Source organism: Mustela erminea, chromosome 21 (assembly GCF_009829155.1).
Source record: "Mustela erminea isolate mMusErm1 chromosome 21, mMusErm1.Pri, whole genome shotgun sequence".
Lineage (NCBI taxonomy): Eukaryota > Metazoa > Chordata > Mammalia > Carnivora > Mustelidae > Mustela > Mustela erminea.
In genome coordinates this window covers 39,521,067-39,541,514 of record NC_045634.1, presented here as the reverse complement: position 1 = coordinate 39,541,514, position 20,448 = coordinate 39,521,067, and the positions used below count along the sequence as shown (strand labels likewise).

General features: G+C 49.5%; 1 protein-coding gene across 3 annotated transcripts in view; it reads left to right on the top strand.

The window, feature by feature from the left end:
• The window catches only part of DLGAP2 (DLG associated protein 2), a 779,475-nt gene that overhangs the window by 77,489 nt on the left and 681,538 nt on the right, over positions 1-20,448 (top strand). The window contains exon 2 of one of the 3 annotated variants that reach the window (XM_032329110.1): positions 10,452-10,558. The exons of the other annotated variants lie outside the window; for them this stretch is intronic. Within the exon in view, the coding sequence (XP_032185001.1) occupies positions 10,544-10,558 (15 nt within the window). The 5' untranslated portion in view covers positions 10,452-10,543. The remainder of the gene's footprint in view (positions 1-10,451; positions 10,559-20,448) is intronic. 3 annotated transcript variants of the gene reach the window in all.

Here is a 20,448-nt window from a genome sequence, read left to right as displayed (position 1 = left end):
GCTGTTGGAGGGACTGCAAGCTGATGCAACCACTCTGGAAAACAGCATGGAGGTTCCTCAAGAAGTTGAAAATAGAGCTACCCTATGACCCAGCCATCGCACTACTGGGTATTTACCCTAAAGATACAAATGTAGTTATCTGAAGGGGCGCATGCACCCGAATGTTCATAGCAGCAATGTCCACAAGATCCAAACTTTGGAAAGAACCTAGATGTCCATCGACAGATGAATGAATAAAGAAGAGGTGGTATAGGGTACCTGGGTGGCTCAGTGGGTTAAGCCGCTGCCTTCGGCTCAGGTCATGATCTCAGGGTGCTGGGATCGAGTCCCGCCATCGGGCTCTCTGCTCAGCAGGGAGCCTGCTTCCCCCTCTCTCTCTGCCTGCCTCTCTGCCTACTTGTGATCTCTCTCTGTCAAATAAATAAATAAAATATTAAAAAAAAAGAATTGGTGGTATATATATACAGTGGAATACTATGCAGCCATCAAAAGAAATGAAATCTTGCCATTTGCAGCAACATGGATGGAACTAGAGAGTATTATGCTGAGCGAAATAAGTCAATCAGAGAAAGACTATTATCATATGATCTCAGTGATATGAGGAATTTGAGAGGCAGCATGGGGGCTTGGGATGTAGGGAAGGAAAAAATGAAACAAGATGGGATTGGGAGGGAGACAAAGCATAAGAAACTCTTAATCTCACAAAACAAACTGAGGGTTGCCGCGGGGAGGCGGGTAGGGAGAGGGTGGTTGGGTTATGGACACTGGGGAGTATATGTGATATGGTCAGTGCTGGGAAGTGTGGAAACCTGACGATTCACAGACCTGTACCCCTGGGGCTAGTAATATATTATATGCTAATGAAAATAAATAAATAAATAAATTAGCGAATAAAATTTTTAAAAAATTTTCCATTTTGAGGTTATCTTTGTGTACGGTGTAAGAGAATGGTCAAGTTTCATTCTTCTACATATAACTGTCCAGTTTTCCCAGCACCATTTATTGAAGAGACTGTCTTTTTTCCACTGTATATTTTTTCCTGTTTTGTCGAAGATTATTTGACCATAGAGTTGAGGGTCCATATCTGGGCTCTCTACTCTGTTCCACTGGTCTATGTGTCTGTTTTTATGCCAGTACCATGCTGTCTTGGTGATCACAGCTTTGTAGTAAAGCTTGAAATCAGGTAATGTGATTCCCTCAGATTTATTTTTGTTTTTCAACATTTCCTTAGCGATTCGGGGTCTCTTCTGATTCCATACAAATTTTTGGATTATTTGCTCCATCTCTTTGAAGAATACTGGTGGAATTTTGATCGGAATGGCATTAAAAGTATAGATTGCTCTAGGCAGTACAGACATTTTAACAATGTTTATTCTTCCGATCCAAGAGCATGGAATGGTCTTCCATCTTTTTGTGTCTTCTTCAATTTCTTTCATGAGTGTTCTGTAGTTCCTCAAGTACAGATCCTTTACCTCTTTGGTTAGGTTTATTCCCCGGTATCTTATGGTTCTTGGTCCTATAGTAAATGGAATCAATTCTCTAATTTCCCTTTCTGTATTTTCATTGTTAGTGTATAAGAAAGCCACTGATTTCTGTACATTGACTTTGTATCCTGCCACATTGCTGAATTGTTGTATGAGTTCTAGTAGTATAGAGGTGGAGTCTTTTGGGTTTTCCATATAAAGAATCATGTCATCTGCGAAGAGAGAGAGTTTGACTTCTTCATTGCCAATTTGGATACCTTTTATTTCTCTTTGTTGTCTGCTGTTGCTAGGACTTCTAATACTATGTTGAACAAGAGTGGTGAGAGTGGGCATCCTTGTCGTGTTCCTGATCTCAACGGGAAGGCTGTGAGCTTTTTCCCATTGAGGATGATATTTGCTGTGGGTCTTTCATAGACAGATTTGATGAAATTCAGGAATGTTCCCTCTATCCCTATACTTTGAAGCGTTTTAATCAGGAACGGATGCTGGATTTTGTCAAATGCTTTTTCTGCATCGATTGAGAGGACCATGTGGTTCCTTTCTCTTCTCATCGTAATTTGTTCTATCACATTGATTGATTTGCGAATGTTGAACCATAAAAGACCTCAATATGAGACAGGAATCTATCAGAATCCTAGAGGAGAGCATAGGCAGTAACCTCTTCGATATCAGCCACAGCAACTTCTTTCAAGATATGTCTCCAAAGGCAAAGGAAACAAAAGCAAAAGTAAACTTTTGAGACTTCATCAAAATCAAAAGCTTCTGCAGAGCAAAGGAAACAGTCAAGAAAACAAAGAGGCAACCCATGGAATGGGAGAAGATATTTGCAAATGACAGTACACACAAAAGGTTGATATCCAGGATCTATAAAGAACTCCTCAAACTCAACACACACAAAACAGACAATCATATCAAACAATGGGCAGAAGATATGAACAGATACTTCTCCAATGAAGACATACAAATGGCTATCAGACACATGAAAAAATGTTCATCATCTCTAGCCCTCAGGGAGATTCAAATTAAAACCACATTGAGATATCACCTTATACCAGTTAGAATGGCCAAAATTAGCAAGACAGGAAACAACATGTGTTGGAGGGGATGTGGAGAAAGGGGAACCCTCTTACACTGTTGGTGGGAATGCAAGTTGGTGCAGCCACTTTGGAGAACAGTGTGGAGATTCCTCAAGAAATTAAGAAGAGAGCTTCCCTATGACCCTGCAATTGCACTCCTGGGTATTTACCCCAAAGATACAGATGGAGTGAAAAGAAGGGCCATCTGTACCCCAATGTTTGTAGCAGCAATGGACATGGTTGCCAAAGTGTGTAAAGAACAAAGATGTCTTTCAACAGACGAATGGATAAGGAAGATGTGGTCCATATACACTATGGAGTATGATGCCTCCATCAGAAAGGACGAATACCCAACTTTTGTAGCAACATGGACGGGACTTGAAGAGATTCTGCTGAGTGAAATAAGTCAAGCAGAGAGAGTCAGCTATCATATGGTTTCACTTACTTGTGGAGCATAACAAATAGCATGGAGGACAAGGGGAGATGGAGAGGAGAAGGGAGTTGAGGGAAATTAGAAGGGGAGATGAACCATGAGAGACTATAGACTCTGTAAAACAATCTGAGGGTTTTGAAGGGGCGGGGGGTGGGAGGTTGGGGGAGCCAGGTGGTGGGTATTATGGAGGGCGCATATGGCATGGAGCACTGGGTGTGGTGCAAAAACAATGAATACTGTTATGCTGAAAATAAATTTTTAAAAAATTTTAAAAAAAGAAACAAATGAGCGCAAGGAAAAAAAGGCAAAGCAAGAAACATATTCTTAACTACAGAGAATACACTGATGGTCCCAGAGGTGAGGTGGGGGGTGGTGGTGGTGGGGCCGAAGGAGGGCACCTGTCCTGCTGAGCACCAGGTGATGCTCGGAAGTGTTGATTCACTGTATTGTACATATGAAACTAATATTACACTGTATATTAACTATCTGGAATTTAAGTAAAAACTCAAGTAAAAAAGGTGGGTACAGAAACATTCTATCACCTGCTGCTAGGCCAGAGTGAAGATAAGAGGCCCATCGTGACCCATACTCGTACAACACAGCGGGACCAGGGTAAAGACAGAATGCTGAGCAGTCTATGAAGAGAACAGGAATTGCTTATAGACTAATGAGAAATTGCTCAAAGTAACAATATGTCCCTGAGGCTGTCTGTTGGATTTTTTTGGATTCTTTACCTTGTCTGTCATTCAGCGTTGACAGGAAAAGAAGGACCTTTTCAGACACACAAAGAGCTTGACAGTTTACCACACAGAGACCATGTCGAATGAAAACCAGGATATTTTTGAGCATGAGGAATAATGAACTCAGAAGGATGCTAGTCAAGAGATCAAGGACACATTTATTTATAAGTATTGATTTTAGAATAAGTGATACATTTTCCTTTGGTATCCACACAGCAGTAATGTCAGAGCAGCTGCGCTGTGGGGAGGGCGTTGTGGACTTGGAGCTGCGTGTGAGCATCCCAAGTTGTTCTTGTCTTCAAGAGGATATTAGACATATTGATTAATGACTTTGCTAGGAAAATATGTGTATACTTGCATATGTTAAAACTGTTGAGGGAGAAATAAAATATAGGCACCAAAAAATCCTATTTAAGGAAAAATCCTATCTAGTGAAAAATCCTATATAAGGCAGTGAGGAATAAAAAAGTACAAAGAAAAACATTAAATGTGAACTCTCAGGGCAATGGAAGTCCTAGTTTATCAGTAATCACAATAAACATAGGTGGGCGAAACTCAGACATAAAAACAAATACTCTGTTTATTCAGGTCAGATGAGCTACAACGTGGATTCTTCATGTTTAAAGAACATATGTTAATTACACTCCCATAAAACATATAACAAAGGATTCAGTATTCAACAACAACCACAAACAACATTAAAAAATGTCTTGCAGATAGCCAAATTGTGCAAGCCTCGTAAAGACAATGAAGAGAAAATTTAAGAATGTAAAGAATTAGGACATTAAAAGGATTTTTCAGCACGACCAAGTGGGATTTATTCCAGGGCTGCAAGGTTGGTTCAACATCCGCAAATCAGTCAGTGTGATACAACACATCAACAAGAGAAAGAACAAGAACCATAAGATACTCTCAATAGATGCTGAAAAAGCATTTGACAAAGTACAGCATCCTTTCTTGATCAAAACTCTTCAAAGTGTAGGGATAGAGGGCACATGCCTCAATATCATCAAAGCCATCTATGAAAAACCCACCGCAAATATCATTCTCAATGGAGAAAAACTGAAAGCTTTTCCGCTAAGGTCAGGAACACGGCAGGGATGTCCATTATCACCACTGCTATTCAACATAGTACTAGAAGTCCTAGCCTCAGCAATCAGACAACAAAAGGAAATTAAAGGCATCCAAATCGGCAAAGAAGAAGTCAAATTATCACTCTTCGCAGATGATATGATACAATATGTGGAAAACCCAAAAGACTCCACTCCAAAACTGCTAGAACTTGTCCAGGAATTCAGTAAAGTGTCAGGATATAAAATCAATGCACAGAAATCAGTTGCATTTCTCTACACCAACAACAAGACAGAAGAAAGAGAAATTAAGGAGTCAATCCTATTTACAATTGCACCCAAAACCATTAGATACCTAGGAATAAACCTAACCAAAGAGGCACAGAATCTATACTCAGAAAATTATGAAGTACTCATGAAAGAAATTGAGGAAGACACAAAGAAATGGAAAAATGTTCCATGCTCCTGGATTAGAAGAATAAATACTGTGAAAATATCTATGCTACCTAAAGCAATCTACACATTTAATGCAATTCCTATCAAAGTACCATCCATCTTTTTCAAAGAAATGGAACAAATAATTCTAAAATTTATATGGAACCAGAAAAGACCTCGAATAGCCAAAGGGATATTGAAAAAGAAAGCCAACATTGGTGGCATCACAATTCTGGACTTCAAGCTCTATTACAAAGCTGTCATCATCAAGACAGCATGGTACTGGCACAAAAACAGACACATAGATCAATGGAACAGAATCGAGGGCCCAGAAATAGGCCCTCAACTCTATGGTCAACTAATCTTCGACAAAGCAGGAAAGAATGTCCAATGGAAAAAAGACAGCCTCTTCAATAAATGGTGCTGGGAAAATTGGACGGCCACATGCAGAAAAACGAAATTGGACCATTTCCTTACACCACACACAAAAATAGACTCAAAATGGATAAAGGACCTCAATGTGAGACAGGAATCCATCAAAATCCTTGAGGAGAACACAGGCAGCAACCTCTTCGACCCCAGCCGCATCAACATCTTCCTAGGAACCTGGCCAAAGGCAAGGGAAGCAAGGGCAAAAATGAACTATTGGGATTTCATCAAGATCAAAAGCTTTTGCACAGCAAAGGAAGCAGTTAACAAAATCAAAAGACAACTGACAGAATGGGAGAAGATATTTGCAAACGACATATCAGATAAAGGTCTAGTGTCCAAAATCTATAAAGAACTTAGCAAACTCAACACCCAAAGAACAAAGAATCCAATCAAGAAATGGGCAGAGGACATGAACAGACATTTCTGCAAAGAAGACATCCAGATGGCCAACAGACACATGAAAAAGTGCTCCATATCAGTCGGCATCAGGGAAATACAAATCAAAACCACAATGAGATATCACCTCACACCAGTCAGAATGGCTAAAATCAACAAGTCAGGAAATGACAGATGCTGGCGAGGATGCGGAAAAAGGGGAACCCTCCTACACTGTTGGTGGGAATGCAAGCTGGTGCAGCCACTCTGGAAAACAGCATGGAGGTTCCTCAAAGTGTTGAAAATAGAGCTACCCTATAACCCAGCAATTGCACTACTGGGTATTTACCCTAAAGATACAAACGTAGTGATCCGGAGGGGCATGTGCACCCGAATGTTTATAGCAGCAATGTCCACAATAGCCAAACTATGGAAAGAACCTAGATGCCCATCAACAGATGAATGGATCAAGAAGATGTGGTATATATACACAATGGAATACTATGCAGCCATCAAAAGAAATGAAATCTTGGCATTTGGGAGAACATGGATGGAACTAGAGCGTATCACGCTTAGCGAAATAAGTCAAGCAGAGAAAGACAACTATCATATGATCTCCCTGATATGAGGAAGTGGTGATGCAACATGGGGGCTTAAGTGGGTAGGAGAAGAATCAATGAAACAAGATGGGATTGGGAGGGAGACAAACCATAAGTGACTCTTAATATCACAAAACAAACTGAGGGTTGCTGGGGTGAGGGGGGTCAGGAGAGGGGGGTGGGGTTATGGACATTGGGGAGAGTATGTACTTTGGTGAGTGCTGTGAAGTGTGTAAACCTGGTGATTCACAGATCTGTACCCCTGGGGATAAAAATATATGTTTATAAAAAATAAAAAATTAAAAAAAAAGAATTAGGGATAAAGTTTGTGATAGAGTCACAAGTGGCTAAAGGGCTGTATAATCTGCAGACATTTTTACTGAGAGATTTGAAAATGGAGATGAGATGATTCGGTTTTTTGGTGAATGTAAGTGACGTAAGTTGATTCAACAAAAGCTAGAACGTTTCAGTAACCATGAGAAAATTAAAATTAAAAATTTTCTGAGATGTACTTTTATGAAAGCTACAGGATCAGTTTTATAGGTAAATTCTGCACCAGTTTCTGAGTTGATGATTGTGCGTTGTCCAAACTATTTCGGAGTTTAACCATCACTCTCTTTTAATGAGTAATTCCCAAACTTGTTATTAGAGCAGAAAAAAGGCTGATTTCACTTAAGAATAGAAATATAAATTCCATAAACCAAATCCTAGCAAATTGCATCTAGTTGTGTTTAACATAAGCACATGGGCTTTGTCCGTAAGTGGAAGAGGTTCAGGAACAGCCTCTGGTGTAGTCAGGGTAAGACGAACCCGTTGGGCGAACAGCGCACACATGCTTGTGTCGGGAGACCCTGAGCGTCCTGGAGCTCCAGAGCCGCGGCTTAGGCTGAACGTCTACGCGTCACGGCAGGGCACTTCCTGACCAGGCTTCGGCATCTAACCAGAAACCCCACAGCAAGCAGAGTCGTGGCCGGGGGTGCTAAACTGTGGATCACAGTGGCGACACCCGCGCGCTCACCGCTGGCCCCCGTGATTCTGGGGTCTCCAGTTAAGGTTACGTGGGAAAGTAAAAGACAGGAGATGTTAGAAATGTCCAGTGGAAAAAGGAAGAGGCCCTGCAAAGTCTACTGGGTAAGTAGGAACATGGAGACATAGAACAAGTAGAAGGTCAGTGAATAAATATCATGAGCTGTCCCGTATGTGACGGCCAAACGCGTTCATTCTCAGGAGGAGGAGCCCTACAGGACACCGTGGGAGAAAACAGGATAAAGTCTATAGGGGAGAAACCCCCAAACGATGGGATCCTTATAAGGGACAGAAAACGTTACCGAGTGCTGGGGAGGGCTGGAGAGACCCTTGAACGGCACGTTCAGTATTAAAACCTGTCGCTTCACGTCAGGTGCACGAGTGTGTGTGTGTGAGTGTGTGATACAGTTTCAGTCACACTCCTGTGCGGGGGGCACCGAAGGTGGGCAATGGGGATTTGATTAAGGGATGATAACGTTGAGGCAGAAGAGTAAGTTTTAGAATTGTCTAAGAAAGAGTTTTGGGGGCACCTGGGTGGCTCAGTGGGTTAAGCCTCTGCCTTCGGCTCAGGTCATGATCTCAGGGTCCTGGGATCGAGCCCCGCATCGGGCTCTCTGCTCAGCGGGGAGCCTGCTTCTCCCTCTGCCTCTGCCTGCCTCTCTGCCTGCTTGTGATCTCTGTCTGTCAAATACATAAATAAAAATAATAAAAAAAAGTTTTGAAGACAGCCTGAACGGTGAGAGTTCTGGTCTCCTATAGAGAAGCAGGTGTCCCCATGCTCCTGGGGGTAAAGTGACCCGTAGCGCAGTCTTTTCTGCACGAATGGCATTTTCAGATTGGTGGGAAAAAATGGATTATTCAGCAAACCTATTTATCGGGACAGTCGGTGAGCCATCGGAGGGAAAATCTCTACTTTCAGCTCAAATTTACAGATTCGTCATTAGAGATAGTCGTACAAATGGTATAACAAAATTTAGTTAAATGCATTTTTTTTTAAGATTTTACTTATTTATTTGACAGACAGAGATCACAAGCAGGCAGAGAGGCAGGCAGAGGGAGGTGGGGAAACAGGCCCCCCGCTGAGCAGAGAGCCCAACGGCCCGAGGACCCTGGGATCATGACCTGAGCCGAAGGCAGAGGCTTGAACCCACTGAGCCACCCAGGCGCCCCTTGAATGTATTTTTTGAATTGTGGAATGGGGAAGGTGGTTCTAGTAACAGAAGCCCTTACAGAAGGGAGTGATCGATTGGCACATGAACCCTACTAAGCCCGTCTGACTTGTGAGAGCCACCACTGAGGACGTAAGGGCATGGGAAGCAGGAGGAGGGTGGCAGCGGACGCCGCAGACGGGTCTGGAGTGTATACGGGGTGCTACACAGTCATTAGAAACTCCCCCAAAGAAGCAGACACGTGTGTGGAACAGGCGGTCTGCGTGGGAGCACATCTGGTCAGGAGTCCTACCGCGAGCTCCTCCGGATCCGCGAGAACAGTGGGGACACTCCTTCCAGTGCAGACCCACTGCAGACCCGGTGGGTGCGGTGCACACGCGTGTCCTGTGACCGCTAAGGCCACTCCCACAAGTGTGTTCTGCACAAACTCACTGAGAAACATACGGAAATGTGCGGAGTTCTCAGGCGTCGGGAAGAACCGGAGACAACCCAGGTGCCCGCCAGGAAGGGGTTTGCAGGGTCCGTGTGAGTCTTCAGGAGGGAAACGCAGGAGCAGTCCTGGTTCCGGTTGTGAGTCATGCAGTGAGAAGGGGGCTGTTGCTCTGGGTGTTTCGGGAGGACATGCCTGGAAACACACCCGCAGCTTAGGTGACCGTTGCGGCAGGTTGCTATCGGGGTCGGGAACCGGCGAGCGCCTTCGGGGCGTGTGTGCCTCACCGTCAGGGCTGCTGCTCACGCTCGCCCACGGGAGACACAGCTGCTGTCCTACCTTAGGAGGCTCGTGCGTTTGAAAGGAAGTGCGTGGCCTCCGGTGACGGGGCTGGCCAGAGACTCTGGGGACGGAGGGCGTTCCGGCAGCCCCGCGCTGCGTGGGGGCCTTAGGCCTTCGCGGAAAGTTGCTGAGCCTGAGGGCGGTTTCCGAGGGCGCGTGAACGGACTGGGTTCGCATTCTGGGACGGCAGCTGCCCCGTCGGAACAAAGCGTTTCACGTCTTCCCCGCCTGATGCTACCAACCGCCTCCTGGAGGAGACCCCCTGCCGCACGTGGCTGACGGGGTGCCGTGCTGGGTGCTGGCTTCCCGGGAGGCTTAGGACGGGTCAGGACGATGGCCTGGCACCTCCCCTCCACCCCGTTTCCGCAGCCTCCCGTGCGGTCTACCCTGCACGGAGAGCGAGCTCACAGCCTGGTGCCGCCCTGGGTTCCCGGACCGCAGGGCCGGCCCCGGCCACGAATACCGCCCCACGCGCGGCCTCTCCGGGAAGCCGCAGCCCTGGCTCAGAGTCACTGCTTTCACTTCTCTCCGGTTCCGGGGTCTGAAGGTGGGAGGTGATGTCTCGCCTCATCCTGCCCTGCTGCAGAAGTGACCTCTTTCCTGCCCCGGGGACATAGGTCTGCGCGAATAGACACCATGTTTCAGGGTGTTAAACCGACCTGGCCTTGCTTGGTGCAGACGGGGTCTCTGCCAAAGCCCGGCTCCCAGTGGCTCTAATATCATGCGGACTCATGTTTTCTATCTGCATTCCACGTGTTTTCTTTTCCATGGGGGGAGGTTGCTTATTATTCTTATTTTTTTTATCATATCTTCCCCATTTCTGTCCATTCCTCACCGTAGGCTCTGGCACCACGTGAGGCACGGCCCTGAGCCCCGTGCGGCTTCACAGCACCTGCCGCTGGACACCCTCGGCCTGTCCCAGCCCAGCCACGATGGGGACTGCTCAGGTAATGTCCCTTCTGTGCTCCCCATGTCCCGCGGGCCGGCGGTGGGGACGCGGGCGGGGAGGGGCTCTGGCGTCTGGACGCCGCGCTGACCGCTCGGAGGCACCATGCCTATGGCTCTGCCGTGCTGGAGGACGTGGCGGGGGCGAGGGGGTCGGCGGGGTCTCCGCCGCTGGCCGCCGGCCGTGGGGGGTGTGCCCAGTGTGTGCGCGGGCCCGTGGAGGCTGGGACGGGAACCGCTGAGCGGAGTGGCTGTGCTCTCGTTCCGTTACGGTGGCCTTCGGAGGCTGTCATGTGGCGTCGTGGTGGGAGCATGCGAGCTGGGGACACGGAGCCGCTCGCAGCGGAGCAGGACACGCACGTGTCACTGCCGCACGTTCCCGGAACACCCAGAGCCGGGTGCTCAGGAAGGCCCCGCGGGCTGGGACCCCGCTCCCTGCCTGCGAACACGGGTGACGCAGGCTGTGACCTCCCCTCCCGGTGCCGCGGCCCCCACACACGGACGCCTTTGCTCCAGTGGTTCAGGGTGACAGAGGACACGTCCGGAGTTCTCGTATCTCCGGGACAGATTTGTGGGGATGAGCGTGGTAAGATTTCACGTGGACCCTTCAGAGCTGCTCCTGTCTCCTGCGTCCCCTGGTGTGTCCCTCGGGGCCCCTCACACGTGCACATCTCTGTTCGCCGACACCTGCTCGGCCTCCTTGGTCTTCTCAGGAGGCGGCACTGACTTCCCCACAGCTGGGAACACGGTTGCCCTTGGCTGGACGTCCGTCTATGTGAGAGCCTTCGGGGAGGCAGAAGACAAACTGTCCCTTTTGTTTAATTTTTAATTGCCTTAACTTTTAGTGTTTTTTTATTTTTTTAAGTTTACTTATTGATTTAAGTCATCTGTACCCAGCGTGGGGCTTGACCTGTGACTCTGAGAGCGAGAGTCCCGTGCCCGTCTGACCGAGCCAGCCTGGCTTTCTGTGTTACAGTCCCCCTCGGCGCTGCGTCAGCGGAGCCCACCCTGAGGCCGCTTCCCGGCCCGGAGCTCAGGCAGACTGCTGGGCGCCAGGGACCGACCACTGCCTCTCCCCTCCACAGTTGGGGCAGCTCTAGGGACAGTGTGTCAGTGGTGACAGTTGGGTGTTTGTCCTTGGGGAGGAGCCTTTCACCACGTGGCGAGTGGCTGAGGTGCGGGGCAGCCCCCCAGGGAGGCCGTCACCGGAGCCTGCCAGCCGCCCACCCACACCCCCAGCTCCCCCTACGAGATGCAGCTCCCCATAATGGGAAGATGCTTGATCCCGAAGGGGACTGCAGAGCTGAGGGAGCAGCCATGGCTCCGGCCTCCCCCAGGACCCCTACTGCTGCCGCCTCTGTCATGGGCCTGGCGCCCACGGCCGGCAGCGGAGGCACCTGGAGGCCCCTGTCGGGTTCTGCCTCAGGAGGGCAGAATTCTCCCCTTGGGGAGCCGTGCGGAAGGTGTCCCTCAGTTCTGAACGGCGTAATCCTTGGGGGCCGGGCGGTCCTGGGTGTGGGGGACATTCAGCCGCTTCCCCCACCTCTGGCCTCCGGAATGGGCCGTCCCTCCCCCGTGAGCCCGGCCTTGTCTCCTGGCCGTGGTTGCCGAGGGTCGCTGAGGGAAGCTCGTCCCCGCCCGCCCCACTGAGAAACACCTGACATTTTCCGGTTGCTCAGAAACCCCTTAGCTTTCAGGATCCAAGGACCTGTTTCTCTGGTCTGGGTGCCCTGGATTTGAATTTTCTCTCCTTTTTTCTTCATTAGTCAGGTTTGTCGATTTTAATGATCAACCTGAACCAGCTTTTGTTGCCATGGATTATCGGTGTTGTTTTTTATTGTCTGTTTCTCTGATACCTGTTTGGGTCTGATTATTTCCTTTCTTCTTCTTACTTTGGTGTTGATTTGCCTCGATTCATGTTTTCTAGCAGTCAGAGCTGCAGGCGGCTGCCCGAGACGCTCCCTCTCGAACAGGCGTGTGTTTAAGGATCTAAGTGTCCCCAGGCATTCTACCTTGTTGGTGCAGGAGTTTTTTGTGTTTCCATAAACAGTCTTGAGGTGGTTAATTCATGGGAAGAACACAGTCCTTCCTTCGGGCTCCGTGGGGTAGGAGCTGTCAGAAGCCCTTCTTCCCCGCCCCTCCGTGGGACTGGCCCTGCACTGGCCAGGACGGGCTGCCCGACGAGCCGTGCTCGGCCTCCACTCGGTCACTCGGCTCCATCCGTTGTCTTCTCTCAGAGTCTCCGTAATGATCTTGCTGTAGGAGGGTGTTCTTGTTTTCCTGCTGTGTTGGGGATGTACTCCCTTCTCTCCCACCACGGACCTTTATATGGATTTGGGGAAGGAACGGGAGCCAAAGGAAGATGCCTTTTCCCACCTGGATTCCGTCTCTCTCTCTCTTTTAAAAGATCTTATTCAGGTATTAGACAGGTGAGCACAAGTAGGCAGAGCAGCAGGCGTCGCGCTGAGCAGGGAGCCCAACGTGGGGCTCCATCCCAGGACCCCGGGATCCTGACCTGAGCCGAAGGCAGACTCTCAAGGTCCACCTGGATCCCGTCTCCCTCAGCTTCTCTGTTCTGTCCGTGGAGAGACGTGGGTCACCTCCATATCACTCCTTCTCCAGGGGGCGGTTTGCCCCCGTAGCCAGTGGGTGTTAGAAGGTCCAGACAGTTTCTCCTTTGTTTGTACGGCCGCATGAGGGCTCTGCCGGCATCTGGTGGGTCGAGGCCATGATTCCACTAATCACCCCGCCCCGCCCCGAGGAGTGACACGGTCCATATGTCAGGAGTCGAGGTGAGGAAGCTTGCTTTGCTCTCATGATCTAGTCTGTCCTCCTTCTGTATCCTCGAGGGTCTGAGCACACAGGCCAAGGTGATGATATAATCTCGATAAACTGTTCCTCTCTGGTAGGAGGAGTTTCTGCGCAGGAGCCCTTAGGACAGTCAATGGTCTGCATGCAGATTCGTTCATATGGACCATTTGGAAAATGCACGTTGGATTGTTTGGGATGGCGGCACGTTTCTGAAGCAGCCCACTGGAGTCGTTCGATGCTCATCTTTTCGCCGATACCGTGGCTCTGTGCACATGGCCCAGTTCTGGCTGTGGTGCCGCCCTCAGGCCGGACTCCGAGCAGAGTTCACGGCTCTCGGGTGCTCAGACCGGGACGAGAACAGGCTGCGTTTTGAGGTTCGTCTCGTTGACAGTAAGAGAAATTGTAGGAAGTGTTCTTGCTGCTGCTGCTGCATCAAGCCGCAGTAACTTGGAATGTGGAAATCCGGGTTATTTTGCGAAGGAGAATTCCCTCTCCTCCGGGTAGCGGCGAACAGGTCTGCGTCGCTCGAGACGAACTTTACACAGGGTGAGGAACAGAGCAGCACCACGTGTGGGCCTGTCTGCCGACGCCAGAAGCAGCCCCTTGTAAAGCCGATTCCTTTCCACTGGGCAGCGTCATTGGTTTTTAGTGCAGGTTCTCGTTAACTTTGACAAACCCAAACGCCTTTTTCTTTATTAAATGTGTGAATTCAACTTGGTTTAATTTCTTACGAACTAAACCGACTGCTGCTTCCTTTCCTTTCTCCCTAATTAGCCAGAAAGCCAGGGGGGTCCTCGTATCGCCTGTCTGTTGGCGGAGAATCCAGTTCCTGGCCTTGCGGGGTGCATGGAGGCCTGGCGTGAACGGGTGTCCCGCCCCTGCCTGGCAGTTGGAAACCTGGGTTTTGGCTGTGATTCGTCCGTGACTCTCCCTTGGCCGCCGCAGAGCGTGTTCCTCTCCTGTCTCCCTTTGCCGTCTTCCAGTGCGGGCTGTGGGTCGTCAGCCCGTGTCTCCTTTCTCGCGGTCAGATCACGTTTACCTGCAGGGACTTCGGACACGCATGATGAGTAGCTAGTGATTGTGTTAGTAAATATTTCAACTTTTTTAGTTAAGCAAGTACCTATGTGTTAAGGATAAATTGTACAAATTATTTGTGAGACTACCTTCTAGCTAGCTAATTCAGAGATTTACTTGTAGAAATTGTGAACACCGAAACTGCAAATTTTTAAAAAAGATTTTATTTTTTTATTTGACAGAGACAGCGAGAGAGGGAACACAAGCAGGGGGAGTGGGAGAGGGAGAAGCAGGCTTCCTGCTGAGCAGGGATGATGCGGGGCTCCATCCCAGGGTCCCGGGTCATGATCTCAGCTGAAGGCAGACGCCCAGTGACTGAGCCACCCAGGTGCCCCTATAATCGAACAGTCTTTTATTTGTCGGCTTTTTAAAAACCATGCGAATAGCATATCTTACCATGGGAAAATGAGCATAAATAAAAGATTCAGAGATGGTCATTATTGACATTTTGGTTTCGTTTTTCTATTTTCCTAGGTCCTTATCTGTAGATACACACAATTTGTATTAATAAAATTATTATACCAATTATTTTTATAACAGATGTTTTAACAAATCACTGCAGTATATTAGGACAACTTTCCTTGTCTATAAAAATATGTAATAATATTTTAATAATATTAAAATATTAAAAATATTTTAAAAATATTAAAATATTTTAAAAATATTAAAATATTTTAATAATATTAAAATATTATTACATATTTTTATAGCGGTGGAGTCTACCATGGTATGGGCATCAGGTGCCGGTGATGTCCCCTTCTCTGTTAATGCGAATGACGCCTGGACAGAGCACCTCTGTTCAGCTAATTACTCTATTAGAACACATTTGTGAGCTTAAAATGTTTTAAAAGAGGGGAAGATTTTAAGGATTTTCAGCACACATTTCAGTACAGGTTTTACAAAAAGTTTGTCCTCACACGTAGACTGCACACCTGACAATGTTCGCTTTTTATATTTTCTGTATGATTGTGGCTCGTCTGTGTGCAAACGTATCCTGGGGGAGGTAGAGCTGTGCACGGTCCCTGGAGGGTGGTGCCTGGCTTAGCTTTCGGGAAGAGTGCCACCGTGGAAGTGCTATGTGGTCATTGAGGGTGGAGGAGTGGGCACAGGATGGTCTCCCGGACATGGGCCTTCCCCCTGACGTCCGTTCCTTGAATGACAGCCGCTCAGTCCACCATTGCACACCGTTGTAATGAGTGTGTTAATCTGACTTCGAAGTCAGCGTGGACGCAAGACCAGTCACATGTTGGACTGGCGTGCTCTAGCTGCCGCCAGCAGGACTGGGATTCGCCGGGTACGGGTGCTGGTACTTCTTACGGCGTTGATGGTGCGTCGCCGTTTTCTGGTGACACGTATGTAATGAGTGCTGATCTCTGGTGGTGTCAGGAGCGTTGATCTGGCCAGATCACTCATAGAAGTTTCGGGGACGCACAGTGCTAGCAGAGGCATCCTAGGCCCTTGTCCTGAGAGAATTCAACTTTGTTTCTATAACAAATGACCACAAACGTGTTGGCTTAAACAACATGAATTTTTGGTCTTAGAGCCAAAAGACCTGACCTAGGTCGGTCAGGCGTCTAGCACAGTCTCACTGGGCTGACGTCGAGAGGTCTGCAGTGCTGGTTCCTTCTGGCGGCTCCTGGCCTTTCCCAGCTCCCAGAGAGGCCCACGTGCATTCCCCAGTCCGTGGCTGTTGGCGGCACGCTCATCTGTGGTCCTGGGAGCCAGGAAACCGTCTCTGCTCTCGTGGACGCATGTGGTTATCTCGGGATGGTCCCTGCACCGGAGCCCTTAATCCCATAGGCAAAGTCCCTTTTCCATTCGAGGTGCTGCGTTGGCAGATTCTGGGTTTCACTATGGGCATCGCGGGGGCCATCACTGTGTCGCCACAATATGGACGTGTCGTGTAATCTCATGCTTGGCTCTCATCATTGGAGAGTTTGTTTTACATGAATTTGAACAAAATTTCTACATTTCCAGGAAAACGTTGCAAAGTGTAAGTTTTTCCTCTTTTATCTGTGTATTTTATCTATGTCTATTTTCAGAATGTCACAGGCTTAGCTCCTTTACCATTTTTAAAGCAGTGGAAAAAATTGTTTATTGAAGCTGATGATTCCTTAGTAGGACCTGGATGCGTAATCTTAATTTCCGCACAGTGACACATATACACACAATTAAGATGTCGTCCTCGTTAGGAACTGAATAGCGGAAGGATAGGAGTCATGAGTGTGAAGTTCCAGCGAGAATTAACCACCTGCAGACACTCAGGCTGGCGAGGACACAAGCACCGTCTCAGGGTGCCGTTATATGCCGTCGTTTTGAACCTGTGCCCCCAAAGAGCTCCGTCTTGGCTGGAATCCAGGAGCCCAGGCTGAGGAAGGGGCAGGAACGCTGTCGGGGAGCGCTGCGTGCGGGACACGAGAAGGGTTTAGAGACAGAGCCCAGCAGGTGCGGGACGCAGTGCTTCGGTCTGCGCGCTTTGAAGGCAAACAGACGAGCTGGAGGAAAGACGGACAGGACGGGACAAAGCACTCCCGTCTCAGGAAGAATCTCCGAAGAGATTCGGGGCGGATCCAGGCTGAGGAGTGTGTGTCTTGTTTCCCAGCACCACGAACCTGGTATTCAGGACATTGTTGTGGGAACCAACTATTTCTAGTTTAAAACAACATAAAAGGACAGTTGTCCGTTCCCTCGCTGTGGGCAGCTTACCTGCATTTTAACTTATATTTCTTTCGGGGAGTTGGATCTTTTTGCCTTAAAAAAAAAAAAGATTTGTCCTCCTCGACCAAATCTCTGTAAAGAAAGAGCAGGTTCCAGAAACAGCGTTGGGGTCATGTTGCCGCTGTTGCCTGAGTTTTCCAGCTGCACAGGGTAGACCGCTCTTATCCCGATGGTTGTATTTGTAGTGTCTTCCCAAGTGTGCAAATGTGCTCTGCTTTATTTCTCAAAACACTTAACTTTGAGACTGAGACTTCATAAAGTCAAACATGGCCGTGATGTTCAGTGTTCCTTGTGTGTGTGGGTGTCCAAGTGTGTGTGTGCGAGTGTGTCCATGTGTGTCCATGTGTGTCTGTGAGAGTGTCTGTGTGTCTGTGTGTGTTTGTGTGAGCGTAATCCTGGGAGCAGGATGGTGCCTGTGTGTCCTGTGTGTATTGGGGGTGTGTGTGAGTGTGAATGTGTCTATGAGTGTGAGTGTGTATCTCTGAGCATGTGTGTCTGTATGTGTCTCACGGTGTCTCTGGTGCCTGTGTGAGTGTGTACTTGGTTGTGTGTCTGGTGTGTGCGTGCGGGCGCACATGCACCCCGAGGAGGACCGGCTCTCTGATCAGGCCGAGAGCCCATGCTGAACTTGGTTCACAGCGCAACTGAATAGTTAAATGACATAAGGAACTGGCTTAAGAGATTAGCCACTATTTTAAATATTTCAGTTTTTCTTTAGCTCCTTAGAATGTCTCCTGCTTCTGTTTAAATATCACTTCTTAAATCTAGGAGCCAGCGTCTGGGGTTGGGCACATTCTGGGAGAAATCGGTGGAAAGTCAAAGCCTCGTTGAAGGGCGGCCGGGCCCTGGCTCTCGGGTCCGCGTCTGCTCTCACGGCTGCCCTCCCCCCGCGGCCCCTCGCCCCTTCACTCGCTAGCACAGGTAACTGGCACGCAGAGCCGTGCTGGTCGTGGCGTTCACACTCGCCTCCCTGGCGTGCCTGCCCATGGCCGGGCGGCACGTCTAGTGGCTCTGCAGAGCGAGCGGCGGCACCCCCTTGGGCGTCGTCATTCTGTGCAGTTTCCGGGTGCTTCCAGCCAGCTCTTCCCACGAGCCTCAGGCGTCCCTCATGTGAGCCTGGAATTACAATTTCTCCTTCCTCCACGCTGGGGTGAGTTGCCAGACCCAGGAGCTGCTTAGAGAATGATAATCAGTGTGTTTGTGATGATGGCCGTTATCTCTCAAGTCGGCCTGTGCACCTGCTGGCTGGGGCCTTCTCCCCACAGCGGCCACCCCTCCGGTGTGTCCCCTGCTGCAGGCGACGCCCAGACCCCCACTGCACGGTCCCCACTCTGGAACACGTGTGCACCTGCTGCGTGAGTGTGTTAGACGCAGACCTTCCTCCAGGGTGTGCAGACCCGCTTCCTTCCTCTGACGACTTTCGCTCCCAGGACGAATGGATCCCTCCTTACGTAACAAAATAAACACCTAGATTTAAAGAACCATCTGCAACAACAGAACATAACAGTAACACAACAGCTGTGTTGTTCTTAAGAACTTTTTTCTCTGGTCTTAAATTTAGACACATGGATCCCACAGACGCTGTCGGGGAGGAAAGGGAGAGTGCGCGGCAGAAGCCGGGCCGGCGGTTCTTGGCGGTAGCTCGGTTTCTCAGCTAAATGTCACGGTTTCCTCATGCTTCTGGTGCCCACAGTTCTCGAAGCAGACAGGCTGCTTCTGCTGGAATCGCCGGCGCGTGATACACCTGTCCTCCTGTCCTGCCGTCTCGGCAGACCCGCAGCACTGCAGGGTGCGCCTTCCGACCCCTGGTACAACACAGTCGGCGTGGTAGTGATTTGGGGGTTTCCTCTTGTGAAGTGTCTGGGCTCTAGCCGGTCACCATACACTCGTGTTTGAATTGGTAAATGTGTTTGCTGCAGTGTAGATGGCCAGTTAGAGTTCTTTTTAAAGATGTATTTATTTGAGAGAGAGAGAGCGAGCGAGAGAGAGAGAGAGATGGGCGCGCACTGGCCGCCGGCAGGGGTGGAGGGGGAGAGCGCCAGCGGGCTCTGGGGCAACGAGCCTGATGCGGGCTCAGTCCCTTGACTCCAAGGTCATGCCCTGAGCCCAGAGCAAGAGTCAGATGCTCAGCCAATGGAGCCAGCAAGGCGTCCCAGTTGGTGGAATTTTGGAAGAGTCTGTGGGTCGCAGCTTCGCAAGGAGCCTCCTTTGATGAGGTCTTGCCTGAAGCTCAGTGCGGAATGGCAGACATGCAGACGGGTTCGCAGGCTTGTTTCTTGTAGGTTGGTCTGCGCTGTGGGAGGAGGCCCCGCAGAGCCCTTCTGGGACGGGCCGTCACCTGCCAAGCCCGGCCGTCATGCTTCGAAGGCTGCTGAGGCCGGTGGCGGGAACAGCTCCTTGGTGACGTGTGAGCGGCTCCTTCTGGATCAGGCGGGAACGTGGGGCCTGCGTGTGGCTTAGGTAATTTAAGGATGAACATATGTGATTCCCCCCAGGCGTGCTCTCCATGTCTGTCACCTTGGGCCGCCATGACGAGCAGCCACAGAGTAGGGACTCCAACAACTAGAATGTGCCGTCTGCTGTCCACGATTCGGGCGTGGGTGCGGTCTCTCGGGCCCTGTCCTTGGCTGGCGGACGGCCATCCGTGGAGGTCACGGGCATAAATGGATGAAGGGCCAGCCCAGTGTGCTGTGGAGGAAGGCTCCCCGTGGAGACGGTGGACTGGTTTGCCGGAGACCATGTCGTGGATTCACGTGATGAGACCACGTTGGTGTGTTCCGGCCCCAGATTCTCAGAGTGGTCACTGCTCTTGAGAGTTGGGGCAAACAGACAGGAGTTCCCCATAAGTGAGGGTGTTGAAAATCTCCTGAACGGCCTGGACAGGTGCATCTTGTCAGCATCACGGTCATGGTGATGAGGGAGATTTGGAGCGCGGTTGGTGCTCTGAGACCGGTGTGGACGTGTCTTTTGGCCACTGTGGGCCTCCGCTCCTCTCTGGTGGCCGGGAACCTTTCTCTGTTATGGAAAAGAGCTTTCTGGAGGTAGTTTACCGAGACCACGTGACAAATACTGTTGTTGACCTAATTCTAAGGAGCCCGATGTTGTAAGAACGGGGCCAGGACGACGAGCGGAACAAGCCCGTCACTTCGTTGTTGACCCGGCACCGTGGGCGTGGGAAGCATCTTGTCTCTGCATCAGAGGGGAGACACGGGCTTGCCCTGGGGTCTCAGAAGGGAGGCTCCCCAAGAGTCTCGAGGGGCATTGGTGGGCCGGAGGACCTGTCCCACAA